General features: G+C 43.0%; 3 protein-coding genes across 4 annotated transcripts; 2 read left to right on the top strand and 1 right to left on the bottom strand.

Moving 5' to 3' along the window:
• On the top strand, positions 1–2,986 carry hsd20b2 (hydroxysteroid (20-beta) dehydrogenase 2). The gene is made up of 11 exons (XM_026328757.2): positions 1–151; positions 579–625; positions 795–870; positions 951–1,061; positions 1,463–1,530; positions 1,657–1,701; positions 1,822–1,856; positions 1,951–2,032; positions 2,147–2,212; positions 2,613–2,759; positions 2,849–2,986. Exons 1-11 carry the CDS (start codon positions 1–3, stop codon positions 2,984–2,986), a joined length of 966 nt encoding a protein of 321 aa, XP_026184542.1.
• Positions 2,987–4,202: 1,216 nt separating this feature from the next.
• slc12a9 (solute carrier family 12 member 9) lies at positions 4,203–13,001 on the bottom strand. Its single transcript, XM_026328908.2, has 14 exons — positions 12,581–13,001; positions 10,644–10,885; positions 10,352–10,486; positions 10,102–10,239; positions 9,709–10,011; positions 9,469–9,576; positions 9,032–9,143; positions 8,752–8,909; positions 8,596–8,678; positions 8,393–8,517; positions 7,520–7,712; positions 7,252–7,426; positions 6,304–6,450; positions 4,203–6,207 (listed from the first exon to the last, which is right to left on the bottom strand). The coding sequence occupies exons 2-14, from the start codon at positions 10,852–10,854 to the stop codon at positions 5,366–5,368; spliced, it is 2,730 nt and encodes a 909-aa protein (XP_026184693.1). The 5' UTR covers positions 10,855–10,885; positions 12,581–13,001; the 3' UTR covers positions 4,203–5,365.
• A 732-nt stretch (positions 13,002–13,733) lies between these two features.
• On the top strand, positions 13,734–21,177 carry gnb2 (guanine nucleotide binding protein (G protein), beta polypeptide 2). Of its 2 annotated transcripts, XM_026328831.2 has the most exons (11): positions 13,734–14,397; positions 15,867–15,946; positions 16,044–16,082; positions 16,180–16,286; positions 16,939–17,002; positions 17,225–17,387; positions 18,221–18,287; positions 18,373–18,574; positions 19,118–19,334; positions 20,419–20,555; positions 20,753–21,177. In XM_026328831.2, the coding sequence occupies exons 2-10, from the start codon at positions 15,890–15,892 to the stop codon at positions 20,523–20,525; spliced, it is 1,023 nt and encodes a 340-aa protein (XP_026184616.1). In that variant the 5' UTR covers positions 13,734–14,397; positions 15,867–15,889; the 3' UTR covers positions 20,526–20,555; positions 20,753–21,177. The 2 variants fall into 2 exon arrangements, with proteins under 2 accessions (XP_026184616.1, XP_026184615.1); XM_026328830.1 differs by having other exon boundaries at positions 13,736–14,397; positions 20,419–21,150.
• Positions 21,178–21,892: the final 715 nt, after the last annotated feature.

Genomic DNA, 21,892 nt, shown 5'->3' with positions numbered 1-21,892 from the left:
ATGTCATTCAGTGATGTGCTGGCCACCATTGGGGGACTTACTGTTGCTTTCTACCTGCTGAAACTATCCTGGACATGTTGCTGTGGACTCCGAGAGTATTTCTTGTCAAAGCTTTGGCAAGTAAATTTAAGGAGATATGGGCAATGGGCAGGTAAAGTCAAAGAAAATAAGCATTATACACACATTTGTTACATGTGAGGACAGTTGCTGTTTTATCAGAAGAGGACACATCAGGCTCAGTGTGGATAAAACCTGCACAATAAGAGACTTGATAAGATGTTCACATTCCTTCTTGATGGGATGTTTCTGTTCTAACACCTGCAAAGGTTTAAAACTTTACATTTAATTCAAAGTCAGTTTTCACTTATGACACGTTTCCTACTGGAAAATAAACTAATTTAATATGGCCCAAGAGTGAATTTTGTGATGATATTGAAATGGAGAAGAAACTGGTCTTCTGGTCTTAGATCCTAAGGATCTACATGTAGTAACATTTCTGGACTACTAATGAGTTGATTTTAACTTAAATATAAACTTGATCAATTGATTCCTGTAACACTGCTTTCTCCTGTGTGCAGTTGTTACTGGTGCCACATCTGGCATTGGTAAAGCTTATGCCTGTGAGGTGAGTCTCCAGATTCTCTCTGCAACAAATCCTTACCTTGCTTTTTTAAATTTTATTGATCAAATTTCAAGTGTGCAACTGTGACCAGGTGACATTTGTCCTATTGTTCAGGATTAAATGTTTTATACTCCACCAATGCAGAGTCTTTTATTGTTTAACATCTTTCTAGTTAGCACGGCGAGGCCTGAATGTTGCTTTGGTGAGCAGATCTGCCAAAAAGCTTCAGGAGGTTGCAAGAGAGATCGGTGAGTAAAAATAATATCAGTGCTCTAAGCCATATCATTAAAAAGTAGAAATGATCCAAAATGTTCTTTGTCTCCTTTAGAGAAGCAGTATGGACGAAAGACTCGCACCATCCAAGTGGACTTCACAGAAGGTCACAGTATTTACCCCGCAATAGCCGAGCAACTACAAGGCCTGGAGATTGGAATTCTGGGTAAGCAGACGATTACGGCTCTATTATTTATGCTCTATCTGAAAACCTCACAGGACAAAGTACCAATCTGTGTACCAGCTCCTGTAAACAGTACGTGGGTTAGTACACGTGTGTTTCTGGGCTGGGTTTTGCACTGACTTGTTGGAGTGCAGTTATTGCCATGATGATGCGAGCCAATGCAGATTCAAGGAAAGCACAACTAAAAACAGCCTGCATGGACCTCACCTTTAGAATTAGTCTGTCATTTTTACACATTAGTTTTATCTGGATTAAAGGAAGAAAAAAAAACATAAAATGTGTAGGCAGGTGATTTTGTTACTTTTGCACGGAGTCAAGCATCGATTAGACTGACACAAGACAAATCTTATTAAGAGTGTTTTTTATGTGTTTGTAAACAACAGTTAACAACGTAGGAATGGTCTATAGTGACTGCTTCACCTATTTCCTGGATGTACCCGATGCAGGACAGGTAATTTCCCTTATACGTTTTCTGAAGCCAATATACTGATTTATTGTTATTGATTTTATTGACTGTGCCTGCTAGAAAACAACAAATTTGACACTCACATATAGTTTGTTTTTTTTTGTCCGTCAGAAAATCACTCAGCTCATATACTGCAACATTTTGTCTGTCCCTCAGGTAAGATAGAAGTGTAGAGATTTATTCTGTGACAGTGTGTTTTCAACACACACACGCAGTCAGAGCATTGGTTTGTTTCTTGTTGGCTGCTACTGTTAATGTTTTATTATCCTCAAACAGATGACCAGGCTGATTCTTCCAGGAATGGTCGAAAGGTACAGTCACACATTTTCAGAGGTTTACGGCGGATATGCGATAATGAGAAATTAAGATGACTTTGTGGACATTTATCTTTCATCTCCTTCACAGAAAGACGGGACTGATCATCAACATCTCGTCTGAAGCGGGCATCCGTCCGCAGCCTTTGCTGTCCCTTTATTGTGCCACTAAGGTACTTTCTCACCCAGAATCTCCGTTATGTTCACAAATATTTTCAAGCGCATTAACTCGATCACACTCACTTAGTGGTCTGCTTGTTTTGTGACTCTGAATCTTTTCATTTCAGATTTTTGTAACCTATTTCTCTCAGTGTCTGCATGCTGAGTACAAGTCAATGGGAATTACTGTTCAGGTAAAGCATCTGCTGACTTAAACCTAAATCTTCCCAATCAACTAAACCTACTTTATTTGTAAACATATGCATTACATATGTGTTTCTATGTGGCCTTCACTTAGCTGATATACAGTATCTGATCAGCCTTTACCCACTAATATTGACAAGAAAACATCCAAGTGACATTTGAGGCAGCTGCCGATCCAGTGGCCCACTGACACACTAACCAAAGACTAATTTGAACAGTGTCTTTTTATTGATTGAACAAACACGCAGCTTATAAAATGAACCTTTGACCTCTGCTGCTCTCGCTGAGACAAGCCACCTTTCGCTTTCTGCTCAAATTGAAAATAGTTTTTAGTGCATGCTTTCATGATGTGAAGGAAGTTTAACCCATCCAAAGTTAATGTTTCCCCAGTGTGTGGCCCCCTTCATCGTGTCTACCAAAATGACCAACATGAAAGTCAACAGTTTTGTGAAGAGCGCTCCAGAGTTCGCTCATGACGCTTTGAACACTGTGGGTCACTCCAACTACACCAGCGGCTGCCTGTCCCACGCACTCCAGGTCAGAGCTGAGAGACAGTGATCACTTGCTAAAAGTCGACCTCTGCGCTGTCTTAACCTTTGACCTTCTCTTTTCTTACCAATCTACAGGACATGGCTTTGGCGATACTCCTGCCAGACTGGATTCGTATGTCATCATTCCTCATCATAAAGCTAGCAAACCAGGCAAAAAGGATAAAAAGCGAAAGAAGAGTGTGCAAGGAAAATCTCAAAATCAAACTCAAGTAATCAGCTGCTGATTTCAACTCTATTTCGCGATGAGTATATGAATGTTAAACAACACATGGGTGCAACATCTTTACTTAGCTTAAATAACTGTAGATTCATAGCAAGGTTACTTTAAAACTGTTTTAAATTACTGCCAAACATACTGACTATAAAGACTATTATTACAATATTAGTTTTAAAGATACTATGTTGTACATTTTACTCTAGTAATAAGGACAATTCATATTTCATATTCTGAGACTTTGAAATGTTGAAAAGTTTATAATTGTACTCGAGTCGGGCAACAGTAAACAGTCGTCTACAGAGTTAAATATGTGGAGTGGCTCTGTCATTAGAGGGGGAAAGAGAGGCAGTAAGACAATATAAGATGAGCAGCTGGACAGGAACAGCCGTTTTGTTCATCACACTACTGAGATTAAGAAAACGCATAGGGATAAACCTGTTTTTATATATATATATATATATACACACACACACACACACACACACACACACACTACTCACAAAAAGTTAGGGATATTTGACTTTCGGGTGAATTTCAGAATGCGCCTAAAATGCACTATGACCTTTACAGCTGAACTTAATTTGACCTTCTCTAAACTTTTGAATGCACATGTCCAACTGTTTAATGTTTCAGTACTTACTGCATAACATGGTGTTCTCTAACAAGGTGATTAACCACAAAAATCACAACAAGTGTCTGATCCAAGACCATCGACCACTAAATGTTCTGGTTCATTGACAGTTTGTATTTAAACAGTCCTCTTCATCATGCAGAACATTTAGTGGTCGATGGTCTTGGATCAGACACTTGTTGTGATATTTGTGGTTAATCACCTTGTTAGAGAACACCATGTTATGCAGTAAGTACTGAAACATTAAACAGTTGGACATGTGCATTCAAAAGTTTAGAGAAGGTCAAATTAAGTTCAGCTGTAAAGGTCATAGTGCATTTTAGGCGCATTCTGAAATTCACCCGAAAGTCAAATATCCCTAACTTTTTGTGAGTAGTGTGTGTGTGTGTGTGTGTGTGTGTGTGTGTGTGTATATATATATATATATATAAAAACAGGTTTATCCCTATGCGTTTTCTTAATCTCAGTAGTGTGATGAACAAAACGGCTGTTCCTGTCCAGCTGCTCATCTTATATTGTCTTACTGCCTCTCTTTCCCCCTCTAATGACAGAGCCACTCCACATATTTAACTCTGTAGACGACTGTTTACTGTTGCCCGACTCGAGTACAATTATAAACTTTTCAACATTTCAAAGTCTCAGAATTAGTGACGTAAAGACAGCGGACATGCAAACAGGTTTTAAGGGGAATTAAAGATTTCCTGTTGATCATTAACCACACTTCAAGTTAGAACATACTCAGAGGGAAGCAGCCACAGTTTTCAGCAACTTAGTTTTCGTGTTTTGTTAGAAACCTGCTCAGTGTGGACCATTATGAAGCAGAACAGGACAAGAATGCAGTAACATTTTTATTCTGCGTTTTGTAAATATGGTGAAGTAATTAATGAGTAACAATGTGGCAACGTGCTTTGGTTCAGTCTTGACTTGCTCTGAATCATTGGTCCTGACAGAGGTTCCTAATTAATATTCATTATTGTTATTATTATTATTAGCATCTCCAGAGTAACCATCAGCATCACTCTCTTTGGTGGTTTTTTTTTGTGAGGGCACAAAAATTCATCAACAACAAATGATACTCATTCAAATCTACAAAATATTTCCCTTTGTAAAGACTGAAGATGCACATTTAAGAGTAAAAGAAACCAGAAACCAGAAATCCTAACCTATTAAAGCTCAGAAATAAAAAAGCATTTGGATCACTTAGCCTAGCAAACTGTGGACATGTGGAAGGCAGCAAATAGACAGAGCAATTAAAAAGACCGGGTGTTATAAACTAACACCAAACTGAGCTAATAAATTAAGGTCTTATGATGGTTATTTATCAATAAACCCCACAAATAAATCATGTTGTCCCTGATATCATATATAGACAGCTCTGTATTCACAGCCCACACAACCTATACTACACAGAACAACTGTGTTGTTGTTCTGGAGCATTTCTGACATATTTTTCTTTCTGTCTCGTGAAAAGAGACATAAAGCTAATGTGGACAAGCAGCTATACCAACAGAAAACAGTCCCTTATGTCTTGGCTCAATCACCAAGCCAACTCAAGTATATAAAACTCAGTGGTGTATTTGTGTCCTTCAGTACAAGGTACAGTAACTGGTGCTACATACTCTTTAGCATTCGATTACTATTACATTACGTGTAAGTTTTACATGTAACCAGATTATGCTTAAATAAGACTCACTGCATTTACAGGGGCAACTGACAAAACATGAACCAAACTGACTGCACATGCTCAGAGATCCGTGTATGTCACTGGGGTGACACCGTGAATCAGGAGCGTTGGTCCTAAACCATAGGTCACTGCTTCCAGCTGAGCTAAGTACTGCTGTGACTGGCTGCGATGAGCAGGAGGTCGAGGTAAATACAGGAAGCGAACAGCAGCTTGCGAGCTGTGCTCCGTCAACATGCAGTTCACCGCAGACAGAAACCCCTCAGACAGAGCTTGTGTCGGCTCTGAAGAAGGCACCCCGTCTGACTTGGCGTGATGCTGCACCACAGAGTCCCACGGCACGATCTTTATCGATGCCCTGATCCTCAGCTTCTTCAGCAGCTCTCGAAAAGTCTCCTCATTTACCACCCAGCCCTGGTCACTAGACTCGGTCTCCACATTCAAGAAGATTCTCATTCTGGCATGGCGCCATTTGTTAGACATGTTGAGCACACAGGCCATCTGCAGCAGAAAGAGGCTGCACACGTCCTGATAGTCACGGCTGCCTGGCTGAAGCAGGTTGAGAGGCCACACGTCTATTGTCCGCTCCGAGCCGTCGACCTTACTATCTTTACCCTCTCCCTCTAACTGGAAGAAATAACGGCCGAGACACACGTTCTTACTCATTTTAACTGCATCAGAAATGATCCCAACATACTCCTCCGGTGATAGCCAACGTGGGCTCTCGACATGTCTGACTGGGGGAAAATGGGCCTGTAAAGAAGGCAAGTCAACCCCAAAATTATATTCACCGTCACTATTCTGCCCTATTGATGAGTCACAGAATGCAGTGTCTTGTAGGAAGAAGTCCTCGGGAGTGCAGCTGTCATAGAAACCCAGAATCAGTGTGTTGGGCTTCATACCACCTTATGGATAGAAACAGAAAGGCAGAGTGCACAAAAGTCACCAAGTGTAGATCAAAGTATATCTGAAGAGTGTATCTAAGAGAAATCAGAGCTTACCTAGGCCTGTGATGCGCAGCAGATGCTGTGTTCCCTGTCTGACAGAGGGAGACAGAGTCAGGTCTACAAAGGCCTTAACCCCGAGTTTATCAACCAGGCTCAGCCAGAAGTTATACTGCTGCTGGACCGGGTCTGAGGGCAGGGTGTCTAAAACATAGGAAAAGTAGAGATGAACATGAACGTGTGGATTTGATGATTATATATATTACACACTCAGACATTTCAGTGTTTTAATGAATATAAGGGGACAGAAAGGAGAAGTGTGAGTTAGTGAATAAGTGAAACAATGTGTCTGCAGGTTGTTTTCTGGATTCCTGAGGTGCCAAAAATCAAATTAATAACAAATAATAATAATAAATTGTTTATAATAAATAAATTATAATAATAAATAAAAAAAATTAAATAGTTTCTCATAGTTTTATAAAGAAATGTACAATTTTGTGAAATAAACAAGGAACTAGATATTTGACTGAATTGAAACTGTCGGGTTTGATGCCAGTGTGGAACAAAGAAAACACTCTCTTATTAATAATGCAAGAGAAGCAGCAGGTTGAAAGTGAAAGTCCATGAAGTAACTGTCCATAATGGTGGCTCGACTATAGGAATGCTGTTACATAACTTCAGTGAGACCCAAAGTATTACTATATTTCCTGCTCGACCTGTTAGCAAACGGGCTGATAAAAATTATCACTTGATTCCAGTTGGATCAGTAACAGGCTCCAAGGGGGATTTCTACTCTGCTCTTCAACCTCCAGCACATGTTGCTATAAAGACACATTTTCAATCAGACAGCAGTCTGCAGTTCTGAATATAAGCTGATTATCCTGGGGAGGTGGGGGCATTTGCTTCAGTAGGGGGTGAAACTACAGAGGAAAACGATTGGAATAAAAGGATAATGTAATATAATTATCTGTGGGTGGCCAGCACAGACCATCATCAGAGCATTACCCAGATCTCCCAGCTGCACGTGGCCCAACACATACAGTCCTCCCTTCTTCAGCTGGTTCACAAACAAGATTAGCTGAGAGGAAGAGCGAGGGTTGGCCACCATTAACAACACCTGTGGCCTCCAGAACTTCACATGGTCTTTCCTCACATCCAGCATCAGCAGGTACTTACGCACCTAAATCACAGCGGAGAAAGGGAAACAGCACTGTTGATAAAACAGCACACATACTGCATGCAGGACTGTGTCTGAGTGGATTATTCCAGATACCTGATGGAAAATGAGAGCCTGGCTGATGTAGCCCCAGCTGCTTGTGGGCGATCTGTAGTGCAGGAAAAGCAGGAGCAGTAACAGGAGGACGATGCTGCCTGAGGAGTACACGGGGTTAATGACGAACATCATGACTAAACAGCTGAGAATCCCCAGGAGGCAGGTGTGCCAGGAGAAGAGCTGGAAGGTCGGTCTGTTAAAACACACAGGAAAAAACCAAACAAACAAAAAAAAAAAACAAAAAAAAAAACACTGTGGCCGTCACACATTTCAAATGCAGAAGTGGAGAGAAGCAATAAAGATTACTTCCACAGTCCCATGAAATACACACGCATAAAATAGGCCGATAAGATTGTTAATCTATACGATGTTATGGCCTTTCAAATCTCACTTTCTAACCTCATTTAAAGGAGACAGTTCTCCCCAGCGTCAGAGTTTTATCTTTGAGTGTCACTGTGCACTTTTAGATATTTTTTTTGTTCCAGGATTTATGGCCGTGCTCATTGATAAGACTATGAATAAGTGATTTTGAGCATTGGAAACATAAAACATGTTGTTATGATGGTATTCATGTTGCAAATTAATTATCAGTAATTACTTTTATATTACTGATGAACTTGTGGATTATTTTTCTCAATTAATCATTCAGTTTTTAAAATGTCAGGAAAATAAAAGTTAAAGGGCCCATAGCAATTTCTTAGGATGAAAGGAAAAGTCTTCAAATGTCTTGTTTTACTTATTTAATAAATAATAAAAAATATTGTGTGTTTAAGGATTAGATTCTTTTTCTGCCAGTGGACATTCGATTAATCGACTGATTATTGGGACTGAGGTATTTGACCTTGTTAGCAGGTGAAAATAATCTGAAATTACCTGAAATTTGGTGCTGATGCCCACTCAAGAGCCAAGCAGGCCAGGTCAACCGCCGCGTAGGCAAGCAGGTAGAAAACAGTCACTAGACTTGCTACTGCATTGAGCTCGCCTGCAAACACCACACACTGAAACACAAACACATCACGTGACCCATCATGCAATTCTGTAAACAGCCGATTACAGAGAAGAGAAGCTGCGCTCACCTGAGCCAGGCCCCAGGTGTACAGCACTGCCACCCACGGATTCCCTGAGCTTGACGTGATGGCAGCTGGTGCTAATGGCAGGCCTGTTTGGAAAACAAGTCTTTTAGGAAAAGGCTCAGTAGACAACGAAGGCACAGCGAAAACATCAAACCTCACCAAAAAGGTGATCCAGAGCAAGAGCATGGAGGATCCGGGACGCTCCAATCATAGCGCACATGGCAGCTGACAGAGAGGCGCAGTATATCCCGACAGTGACGAACGGTGGCCAGATGTTTATTCTCTGGAGGAACCCATAATCCTGAATCAACAGAGTCCTAAAGAAGAAGAACCAAACAGCATCTTATTTGTGTCGTAACTGCAGCTGCTTATCTGAGTGTTGGTCACTCTTTTCCCAAAGATGTTAATAACAGAAACACCACAAAGAGCCATTTCAGACCTGTCACAGGTGGCGCTGACCAAGATGAAGACGAGGACGTACACTGTGAAAGTGTACAACACGGCTACAATGGTGCCTTTTGGGATGGAAACACTCGGAGTCTTCAGCTCCCCTTCAGAGAAGACGAGTAAGAGCAAACATCAGGGTGTGCACATGCAACATTTACTGGACTGAAACATTAGGGCTGTAAAAATGATTCTGCACACTGACGTCATTCAGAGGTAAACGTAGCAACACCACAGTGGTGAAATACTTTAGCTAAAACTACTTACAGTACTTTTCATATCAAATAAAGTAGAGTTTGTAACATCAAATAGAAATACTCTAGTAAAGGCCAAGTACCTCAAAACTGTAGCAGTTTAGTGCATTTTTTGTACGTCAGTAAAGCATCTACATTGAAATGAAATATGTGTAACTTTATGACAACAAGCATTAACCTGACATGTTGGCTCCAGCCATGATCCCGGTGCAGCTGGTGAACATGACGGCAAACACGGTGGCAAAAGACATGACAGAGTTGGTGCTGTAGTCCAAAGAGTAACCAGCTAGAGAACAAAAATGAGGAACAGCGAGGCCTTCATTACAGGCTCCTTAGTTCAAAAGTGTTAAGTAGCTTCACTTGTGAATGTACTTTCATATCCTCACTAACATCGACCTCGTACCCCGTCAATACTCACGGCCCAGGTTGCTCTTCAGCGTGGCGGCGCTGAAGCCCGTGTAGCTGGCGTTGTAGCGGAGGGTCTGGTTGCCAGGTCCCTGGTGGGTGATGACAAAGTCACGGGGTTTGACTGCCACAGAACTTATGAAGATGGAAAGCAGGGACACGGTGACAACCAGCAGGATTACAAAGGCGGTACGGGAGTAGATGTGGGCGCCCACCAGACACACCAGCAAGCACAGCAGAAGGACGCCTGAGGAGTACAGCACTGTGTACCAGTAACCCTGAGGAAGCACCCGCACCCCCTCGGACACAGAGGACTCTGTAGAACGGAGGAAAAAACAGGCATCGGGTTGTGTATTAAATGATACAGAAGAGGTTTAGTTAGAGAAACACATAAGCACAAACTTACCAGGATCTGAACCAAATACGTCAAGTATTGCCTCCACAAGACCAAGAACATACTCTCCACACGCAAACACTTTGGCCAGAAAAAACATCAGACCAATGCCTCCTCCAAACTCTGGACCTAGAGACCGACTAATCATGTCTGGGCACATTTTGTTAAGGTGGATGTTTCCACTGAAATGAGGGAAACTGTGGCTAAGAACAGACAACACTCAAGAAAACACTGAGAAAGTTAGTTTGCTCTGCGAGGATACAGTATGCTCCACCGCCTTGTATAGCACCATTGGTTGATATGGCACAGATGGACAGTACGGTGAGAGATATAATGGTGTAGGCTACAATCACCATTAACAGACCCTGCAACAGCCCCGCATGACCAACCACAAACCCTGGAAGAGAGATCATATCAGTATTAGTCACTACAGCACAATGACTCTGGGATGCTACATGTGATTCATCCAAACAGCTTTCGTTTTTTTAAATGTCCTCACACACACACACACACACACACACACACACACACACACACACACACGAATCGCTCACCTGTTCTCAGGAACAGCACAATGCTGAACATGGAGAGGATGGTTGGCACCATCACTCCAAAAAAGGTGTTTAGTTTTCGTGGGTCTTTATTTGGCGTGCCAGATCCGGGGGGTGGCTCAGGGGTGGTGCCCGGTGCTGCACCACACGCCACTGTGGTAACAGACAGACCACACACCCCCGAGGTGACCAGGGGGGTGCGTTCGTTCGACATGGCTGGTGAATTGAGCTTCGGATCAGTCTGCCTGTGAGGAAGAAACCAGTGATGATGAGTGTCAGAAGAAAGAATTGTAAATATGGGACATAGTGAGACAAGTTATTACTGAAGTCACTGCTCACTTATTACAATATTTTTCCATATATCAGTTTATCTTCACAATGTAAACAGCAATCAACTAACTTTTGTTTATTTATTTTTGGACAAAACAAACCAACATTTGTTTTCCAGTCACAAGTGAACCAACGATCGTAGCCCAGCACGCACACACACACACACACACACACACACACACACACACACACACACACACACACACACACACAGCTGCACTCATGTATCACACGTTACCATCAGGTGACTGTGATTCATCTGACCTTCTCTTCCCTACGTTCTCCTCAACAAGTCTCTTCTTTCTTTATGAGTCACTACAAGATGCAGCAAAGCTCAAGCACTGACAACAGACTGAGGGTCCCTGAGGCCTGACTGAAGTCTGCCATTCCCTCTTCCTGATGAAACCGCTCGCTCACACCTCAGGTTGGTATTTGCAGTCAGGTGATTCGCAGCTGAGTGTGTGTTTTGACATGCAACTCAAAGCAAAGAGCAGGTCATAGCAGCATGGCTCTCTGCGAACAGGTGATCTTAGTTTTGCTTTTGTTCAAATGCCTGAATTCACCTTTGCCATTCACTCCCCCCAAGGGCAAAGTTTTCATCACTGAAGCTGTGGCCATAGTTGCCTCAACGCCTGAGATCTCATGATATCAAGCCCTAACTAGGGCAGAAGGTTTACACAACACAGCATGGTGAGACATAACATCCTAATTACTGAGGGCAACACCCAGCAACTGACATTGTTTTTTTTATTTCTTAAGTTTATCACTACTTAAACATTTAGTCATTTAGACTTTAATCAGCATTTTAAGCATTTTTGCTTGTGGAAAAAAACCAGACTGGTTCCAGCTGTGAGTGTTGGCTTTGTTTGTTACAAATGAATGAATTCAGCTTTGTGGTCAGATAAGTAACTTGGACTCTGGAAAACGAGCCTTTTACACAACAAACTGCCTAAATCCAGCAGATAACTGATAAATGAATCAATCGAGTAAATAATTGTCGGTGCAGCGCAGATGAATGTATGTTTCCGGTGAGCACCACTGGCTGTCAGGCCCTTCCAAACACACAGTCGATTGACTCTTCTTGCACAAGGTTCACAGATGTTGAGTAAAACACGAGTTGGGGCAGACTCTCTCTTACAGGGAAGTCACATGCAACGATAATCAACCTGTGAAAACTTTAGTTCCTGTATCAGAGCTGACGGGGGGAAGTGTGATGCTCTGCTGGTTGCTCTGCATGGCGAACTTAATGCAGACCGCCTGAACCTAAAAAGCAGGCCCTCTGTGGGTCCCCGGACCCTATTTTCCAAACAATAACCCTTTTCGTCATATATGCGTAATATGAGGGCGGGATAAATCCTTTGACGCACTTTTAATTGTCCTAAATGTGGATAATTTGTGGGTCATATTTGCAGCTGCATTTTAAGCAGATGCCTATTTACGTTTTGAGGCTCAGCGGCAGGAAGTGGCCGCAGAGCAGCGGCGGTAATAAAAAGACGCACCCGGTGTGGAGACAACGCTCCCGCACTGTGTCATTCAGCATCATCCCGTATTTACCACTACGTGAACCGTGCGGGGTTTACTGTCAGTGCTGACACGACATTCAAACTTACCTTGCTGAACCTCCTCCGGGACGGTTTAACCCGCTTCCTGCTCGAAAACTCCTCCTCGTTGTGGTCTCGCCGAGCCCGCCAGTCTCCGCCGCGCGTCTCTGGCGCACGATGCTCCGGGTCAGAGGCGCAGGGGGGGCGGCCTGATGCAGACCGGTGGACTGGGCTCACAGCTGTCCCGAGAGTTGGATGCTGCGGGAGATGTGGTGCCCAGTAACAGCATCGCAGCCATGGCACGCCTCGGCCCTCTATTATTTGTTCAGCGGTGTCACGGGACAGCACACAGCGCCCATGTGACATCCTGGAGGGGTGGGCGAAAAAACGCCACAAATACCAGCCAAGAAAACAAACACGCCCCTGAGCCACAGACCGGTCAGACACGACTCCACAAAGTCACTTTAACGACACGACGTGGAGATCTCAGCTGGTTATGCGCAAAGTGTGTTTTTAATGTGTGGAAACAAACAGTTCACACACAGACTGTGGCTGCTGAGCGTGGGGTGTGAAGTTGTGCCAGAGGATGGACTGTAAGGACGTTTCTGCACAGCAGGGGTCACTGCTGGCGTTTATTATGTTTTGCTCTTATTACCTTCCACTAACAGCTGAATCTGCTCATTGACGGATTAAAAGGTTTTGTCTCATGAAAACTAACTAAACTCAGTGACTACATTTGAACTAAATATATAAACAGTTTTATTAAAAGTCTGAATCTAAAGTTAAATAGGGGCCACATTTACACTAGTGGGACTAAAACAGTATCTCGATCCCGATCGACTATTTTCATTTGGAGACAGAAAAGGCAAAAATAAAGTTTTTAAAAACTACAATTCAAGTCTCGTCATATAAAAGTTGAGTCAGTGTCAGTTTTGGTTGAAGATCTGACTTTAACAACAAACACAAGCGCTTTTATTTTGGTCTCAATATCAGGCATCAATGCAGACTCAGTGTTTCTTCACTTAAATATCGACTGGGAACTCAAAAGGTCCAGAGACCCTTTGAGGACCCCTGACCTGGGGCCCTAGTGATCATAGTGTTCATCCTTTGGTAAAGGGGAACCTCAGACTAGACCCAAGCGAGGTGGTCTGAGCTGATCAGAGGGGGTCTTTGGGGCTCACTAGTATTTAAGAGATGGGTGTGGCTCAAACAGACTTCAGGCCCGGATTTGAGGACCCTGCTGCAAACGCCGGTTGCCTGATCCTCAATGGACCCGTCTGCCTGCCTTTACCCTGGAAGGAAATCCACGAAGTGCATCCACGGATTAGTGGATCTCCTGCAACAAGACTGGTTTTTAAGGTCAGTTCTGCAGGTTTCGGTCGGTCATTCCGCAGGCTGTCCTGGAGAAGTGTCGGCACAGGGAGGAGGGGACCAAACAGAGGAAGGAAACGAGGATCACGTCACGAAAAGCCGAGTCGGAGTAAAAGGGGCCGAGCAGTGTTTTAATGCCCAGCCCTTGATGCGGACGGGGACCGAGCTGGGGGCCGATCGTGTTTGTTTACCCACTGCCAGACAGAGATGTTTTTGTTCCCTTGTCGGGTGTGAAAGGGGGCAGAGCACTTCAGAGAGGAAGCAGCAGCAGATTTCGTCTCTGTCGGGACTTCAGCTAAAGCGGAGACATGGAAATGTGTGTATCCCTCCTCCGCTTGTCTTTTTGCTGAAGGACTGTGGAAACAACCTCATCGTGACACACAAGTGGATCTCCTCCGCGGCTCGTCCCTTTAATGACTGAACAACACACGGAGTCAAATCATCCACGGGACTCCGGGGACGCTGCTTTCAGTTTTCCACGGGAGGAAGAAACGCCCCATCGGGAGAATTAACAGGTAGCCACCCGTGATCCGGCACCGTGACCGCGGCTGTGAGGCCTGCCTGTTGAGTGAGGGCTGGACGGGCGAGGATGCGCCTGTTCACGGCATCTTTTCCTCTAGATTCGTTTGGCTAGTTAGGATCCGAGTGTGCGTGGGGAGAGGTGGGCCTTCATCAGCCACTCTGTGCCGCCCAGTGCGTGATGCAGCCCGCATCCACGCAGCCTGTCGTGGTTTTCGTGCACCAGTTTGTCTGACATCAACATCTGCTCTGTCAGACGTGCGGTGGGGGGGGGGGGGTACAGGGTCTGTATGTACAGTCTTCTCCAGGTGCAGATGCAGCAGTGCCATGTTGGTGCAGTCACACATCAGACATGCACCACAAGGGGTGGGGCCACTCACACTGGGCATCTTAGCATTTGTGTCTTCTTGTGTTATAACCCATGTTGTTAAAGACAGTGAACCCCCCATCATGAGAAGATGCGTGATTATACTAAACTCCCATCATCATCATCATCATCATCATCATCATCATCTTCTTCTTCAGCAGCAGCAGCAGCATTTTGCAGGGTGTGAGCCTCTTTCTGCTACTAGGCCATGCAGCAGTGCAGGTGCATGTGTGTCTGGGTGATATGTGTCTTTTCCACTCTTGTACTCTCTGCCCATTGACATGACTCCAGTCGTCTTGTTGAACCCGTCCAGCCCTGATCTCTCTCCCCCATCCGGGGAGCAGGGACCTACTGTAGCTAATTTTCTTATAGTGTGTACTATGCATGTTTGCAGTGGACTGTTTTCATGTATTTGAATAGCTTTACATATGCAAACACACTGGTTCCATATCTGGGAGACTGTTTGAATGTGTTACTGTGCTGCTATCAGTTAACTGGAAATGCTGCTTCCTACTCAAAGCCCATTGTGTGTGATGCTCAGTGTGGGAGCCCAGTTGGCCCATAGCTAAAGGACACGTCCGCTACTCTTTGACACACTGGCCCGATATGTTCATACTTAGGGACCACAGGGAGCCAATGGAAACTGACTGTGTCCAGCAGTAATATGAGCTTTGATCTATGTGTGCACAGTGTAACAGGTTCCCTCTGCTCCGAAGGGAGGGACTCTAAGCTGCTTTGTCATTACAGATTATTCTCCTCAGTTAAATCGGGCATGGTTGCACAGCCATAAACAGATTACAGGGTTTCTTCTCACTGTGTGGGTTCAGTAAAGCTAAGAGATTAGAAATCGTGTTTATATATTAATATTTACTTCCCCAAATCAGGGACGAACAGTATTTTAGGTAAATTATTTGACTTCACTCATTTTTGATGAAAGTGGACCCCTGGATTACTGGATTATAAAAGCATGAAATTATTCCAATCCCAGTGGGTCACTCTCATATACGGGGACAGTACTTTTTAAATTTTTTTTCATTTTGTGATGGTTTTCCATGTAAGTCAGTGTCTAATATTTGAAGTCATCCCACTAACCAACAGGTGACGGCTTGGACACATCCAAAATGAGTGAGCTGGAGCAGCTTCGTCAGGAGGCCGAGCAGCTTAGGAACCAGATAAGGGTAAGACAGATGTTTTCATAGTTACATTTTCACCATTAGCACGGTAACACTGACATATTCACCTCTTGGATTATCTTTTTCTTTGCATGCCCATCAGGATGCCAGGAAAGCATGTGGAGATTCAACCCTGACACAGGTAAGTGCTACTGAACGTCCCAGGTGTTAAGATACAGAGTTATAACTGGTCTAAATCTTTCCATCACAACATAGTTATCCTCTCCACACTAACCTAGATAACTGCTGCTCTGGATCCTGTGGGGCGGATTCAGATGCGGACAAGACGCACCCTCCGTGGCCACCTTGCCAAGATCTACGCCATGCACTGGGGTTCAGACTCAAGGTGGGTCTGTACTATAACGGAGCTCTTATGTTATTGACTTAATGCCTTTGATTTGCCTTTTACTTTACTGCTGACGTGCATCGGTTTTCCCTGAAGTGCCTCAGTAGGAAATGGACATTTTGAACAGGCCACTTGCCTCCTTACAATCTTTGGTTCAATACCATAACAACTTTTAGGTGGGATGATGCATTATAGTTGAGCTGTAGCAGAAAACTGTTTTCACTGTGCATTTACTGTGTTGTCAAAACAAAAACATTATTTTAATGCATAACATTACTTTTAATTGCCTGTAAATCCTTTAGGTCAACCACATCGAATGGAATAAAGCAATTATTCTGCTTGTTGGGTGAGAGTTTGTTTTTAAGCCACACTAGTGGCTTGGCTCAGTCGGTCAGTAAAGACCCTGGTGATCTCCTGACTCTTCTAGCACCATCATGAGGTTTTAAAATGTCCCATTGCAACAATTTCCACAAAATTCCAAGTGTAAAGGGAGCAAAGTGAGACTAGAGTTAAACAGCTAAAAGATGTTGTGCCTTCTTATTTATTATTTATTAACAGAAGGTTTGAATGAATGTCCAGCACCATTGTTGTACGAAATGACAACAAAAGCACGCAGAGAGGATATTAGATGTTTGAATGTTTGTCTCCACAGGCTTCTGGTTAGTGCCTCTCAAGATGGAAAACTGATCGTCTGGGATAGTTACACCACTAACAAGGTAAAATCAGCTAAATTATTCTCATCATGCTGGATAAATGGTCACAGTGGAATAAACATTCTTTTGCAGGCATGTGATTGACTAATAGCTTCTTTTACAACCATTGTTTTGACTTATTGGGACATTTAAAGAGGCGTTGGATCCCCAGCGTTAATACTGTCTCACTTTTACGCTCTTATGAAATGTTTGCATCGGGGTTTCCTTCTACCTTTCCCGTCTTAGATACACGCCATTCCCCTTCGCTCCTCCTGGGTGATGACCTGTGCCTACGCCCCCTCTGGGAGCTACGTCGCCTGCGGTGGCCTCGACAACATCTGCTCCATCTACTGCTTAAAGACGCGTGAGGGCAACGTCAGGGTCAGCAGGGAACTACCTGGCCATACAGGTGAGAGAACATGGCTTCCTGTGAGCCAAACTGATGAGGCATTTCAGACGGGCACGCTCCAGTCGCCTCTTCTCCCAAACAATGAGCATTTCATTCACAGGGCAACACAGTCTTACTGAGCTGAGACAGTGAAACTGTGCTGATGTATGTTATTAGATTTAAAACCTTTCTGCTTTCTCTTTGGCAGCATCATGCCATGCATTACTGTTATGTTTGAGTCTACAAATGTGTATTTGAAATTACAACAAATTAAATAGGAATCTATTAGGTTAAACAAAGCACTTTTTCTGCAAATGGGCACAAATATAAATACGAAAATAATCATGATGTCTATTGTTGAAAAATGGACGTAATATCAAGATGTTTCTATTGCAGGTGTGTAGTTTCTACTGGGGATGGGATGGACATACAGTAACCACATCACTTTAACAGCTTTAGGCTGAATGTGTCCAGCGAGGGGTTAAAAAAGAATTAATCTATGAATATTCTGGTAAAAAGACTAAAAACACGTTAAACATCATAAAGGTCTTGAAATGAAAACATGATCTGTAGTAGGTTCAGAATAGCAACATATAGCATGTGTATCTAAACATCTGATTTGGTTTTGATAAAAAAATAATTTCCATCAAAACCTGTTTGGTAGACCGATGCAAATGCAGGAAATGGCTTTCATATATTAACTCCATCCTTGCCCTAGTGTTTTGTTCATTCAGCTTCTCTCTCTCTTTGAAGGTTACAGTAACTCACAGTAGACACTAGTACACTGTACAGGTTTTATGAAAATGTGTGTATTATCTTTAATGTGCACTTTTCATTCATTTCTGTATCCTCAGGTTACCTGTCATGTTGCCGTTTCATTGATGACAATCAAATCATCACTAGTTCAGGAGACACCACATGGTGAGTCAGAGATCGCAACACACACGTGCGCACACATGCTTTCATGAGCTGACAGGAGTCTAATCTCTGCACTCTCTGCCCCCAGTGCATTGTGGGACATAGAGACAAGTCAGCAGACCACGGTTTTCTCGGGCCACACGGGCGACGTCATGAGTCTGTCCCTGTCACCCGACCTCCGCACCTTCGTGTCAGGGGCCTGCGACGCCTCGGTCAAACTGTGGGACATCAGGGACAGCATGTGCCGACAGACGTTCACAGGCCACGAGTCGGACATCAACGCCATCTGCGTGAGTACGCTCAGGGCACGGGCGGCCCAGTACCCAAACTACAGTTGTCAAATATGTATTGATTAACAGATAATTCTGTTGTCAATTAAACTCCAAATATCTGGCATTAGTGTCAGCCCAGCAGTGATGTAAAGTGGCAGACTGTCCCTCCTGTTACTGTTTGAAACAAGACCATGTGTGACGTCACACATGGTCTTGTCTCCAGCTTTGGGAGGGATTTAAACAATTAACACCATATCCTGACACTCTCCAGGTGGAGTCTGGAATCAGGTTGTCTGACAGTGTGACAAGTGGATAGAGTCAGTGTGAAAACGCAGTGATCACAACACACTGACTCACTCAGGTTCAAAGAGCAGACACACCAACAGTCAGTTTTTTGATAGCATGTGGAATATTGACAGCTCTTCCCCTACGCTGAACCACTTACTTGTACTGTATTTGCATGTGTTTACTGTGGCTTCGTTAGAGGACTGATGTAACCGTCTTTTTAAAGAGCCATCCACACTTCCTGCTTCTCATCCATCTTCCTGTGCTGCTCCTCAGTTCTTTCCCAACGGCAGCGCCTTCGCCACAGGCTCGGACGACGCCACCTGCAGGCTGTTTGACCTGCGTGCAGACCAGGAGCTCAGCATTTACTGCCACGACAACATCATCTGCGGCATCACCTCTGTGGCGTTCTCGCGCTCTGGCCGTTTGCTGCTGGCTGGCTACGATGACTTTAACTGCAACATCTGGGACGCCATGAAGGGAGACAGAGCAGGTGGGTGGAACTGGCAGGAAAAAAACAGCTGTACACTGGTGTGATGCAGTGTAAACTTAGAGGGTTACACAACATTTAGTTGGAACGCAAAAAAAATTAAACTGCCAAAATAGTGAAATGTATTTTACTGTACCACTGCAAAAACAATACTCAGTTTGAGCTGCAGTGTTTCAATCAAAAACAATGTAAAAAGCCTGTGAATCAATAACTGAAGACAAGTAACCGCAATTCTGATTTACAAAGGCTAACTACCTCTTTAATAAAGGAAGAATTGCTTAGCTTTGCTAAAGTAAATAAAAATGTGCAGTTAGTTGTGATAACTGGTTAAACTGCCTGATTAGAGGTGATAAGAAAGTACACCATTACCTGCTGACAGCCTGACTCTCACCTTTAAAGCTCATTACTCTACCCCTGGAGATGAGCTATTTTAATGGGTGGATGAATCAATTTGTCAAATTTAAGGGATTTCATTACCCCTTAATCATGATGGGGTAATTGTGGCTGGCCCTGTCATGAAAAAATATTTGCCAAGCGGGGGTTAACTTGGTGCTACGGAGCTGCAGATGCATCGTTAACTAAAGAGATTCCAGTGAAAATGCCTCAAATCTTCTTTCCCAGTTAACTATAGCTGCAACCATTAGGTGATTAATAGACTGACAGAAAAATAACAAGCAAGTATTATTTTTCAGTTTACATTTCTAGAAATTGCTGCTTTTCTCAATTTGTTAAAATAAGTATCTTTGGGTTTTGGTCCACCTGCTGGCTGGACCTAAAAAGCAGCTATGATACCTTCAATTGGATGGAGTATTGTGACATGCATTTTTCACTTTCTCTGTCATTTCATAACTAACAGATTAATGACATAGTTGAGAAAATATTTGTCAGATTAGAAGAAGTCATTAGTTGTAGCCCTGCACTGAAGAATTTGATGCATTTAGGTTTACATATGAAATCAAGCTCCACCCCAGACTTGGCATCAAATTCACACACTGGGTCACTGTGGTGTGTGTGTGGGTTTTAAGAAGTTTCATGGAGCAAAATATTTCACAGTTAACAAGCCTTCTTCTGTTTGTCCCTCCTTCAGGAGTCCTGGCTGGCCATGACAATCGGGTGAGCTGTCTGGGTGTGACTGACGATGGCATGGCGGTGTGCACCGGGTCCTGGGACAGCTTCCTCAAGATCTGGAACTGAGCCATGCACATAAAGAGCAAACACACACACATACACACACACACATATATATATGTCCAACGAGACAAGACACCGCTCTGATGCTGGGACCCAGCCCTCACACTGTATGTAAAACTCAAACTGCAACATTGTACTGTACATAAAATATATGACTTAAATACAAGTTTACACAAAACACACACTACCTGCAGCTGATTAAGTGCACAGTAGCAGGCTACAGTATATACACACACACACACACACACACACACACACACACACACACACACACACACACACACACACACACAGAGTCTAAAATGTCATGGTGTGACCAAGTACAGTTGAATCTCGAGTTGCTCAAGTAAAAACACAAATGCCACTATTACCTGAAGCCTTTTAACACATGTAACATCATCATTTAACACACACACAGACACACACACACACAGACACACACACACACACACACAGCTCCTCAAGTTAAGCAGGGGAGAAGAACGTATTTGACAATTGTCTTTGTTTACAATAAAGTCCAAGATGCGCTCCAGACAAAATTTTATGTACCGTCTTTGTCTCAGTACCACACATATTTTAGCAAAGATGGAGAATCATGTCCACTGACACACACACACACACACACACACACACAAAAAGAAAGAAAAAAAAAAAATCACTGAAAGACAGGACTGACGATTGACCAAGGGGGGAAGAAGAGTGAAGTTATTTATCATCTTAACATCACATAGTCACAGCTTTTATAGAAATGTACCCCACATACCTGAAGTTTTTGTTCCATTTTTTTTACACTTATATTATTCATGTTTTCCCTGTGTGCCTCGGATACACTTTGATTATTAATAGAGAATATCGATGCCATTAAATTAACTCAAAAAGATTCAGAAGGTGGTAAAAATTAAAAGCATTATAAGATACATCTGATTAAAGCAGTTGCCAGTATTTGTACTTTGACTTTGTCAATGTATTATCTGGACATTATGATGGTATAATTGTACATAATATTAATAAATAATAGCCTCTCCTGTCAGTTGTTGTGGTTTCATTCACCTTCAGCCACTAAGGGGTGCTGCATCTCATTTAGGATCTGTGGTTCACAAAGTAGAGACAAAAGCTTTATCTCTAAATGTTTTATCTTTATCACTAGGCAGTTCATTTCATTCATCTAAGAGTCTGGCAGTGAAAGCTAAACTGTGCCTCCTGAAAAGTAGGATGCTTACATAGTCTCATTTTTTTTTTTTTTAAATGAAGCTAGTTTAAGGGACAAGCAGATTAGCACCATCATGTGGTTTTCGAAAAATATTTCACCTGTATGTTAAAAGAATGCACATTATTATTTTTATTCTGGAGTCGTACTTACTCCTCCAGTA

The sequence above is a fragment of the Mastacembelus armatus genome, chromosome 14 (assembly GCF_900324485.2).
Source record: "Mastacembelus armatus chromosome 14, fMasArm1.2, whole genome shotgun sequence".
NCBI lineage: Eukaryota > Metazoa > Chordata > Actinopteri > Synbranchiformes > Mastacembelidae > Mastacembelus > Mastacembelus armatus.
Note: the sequence above shows the minus strand (reverse complement) of the source record. Positions and strands in the feature narration are given on the sequence as shown.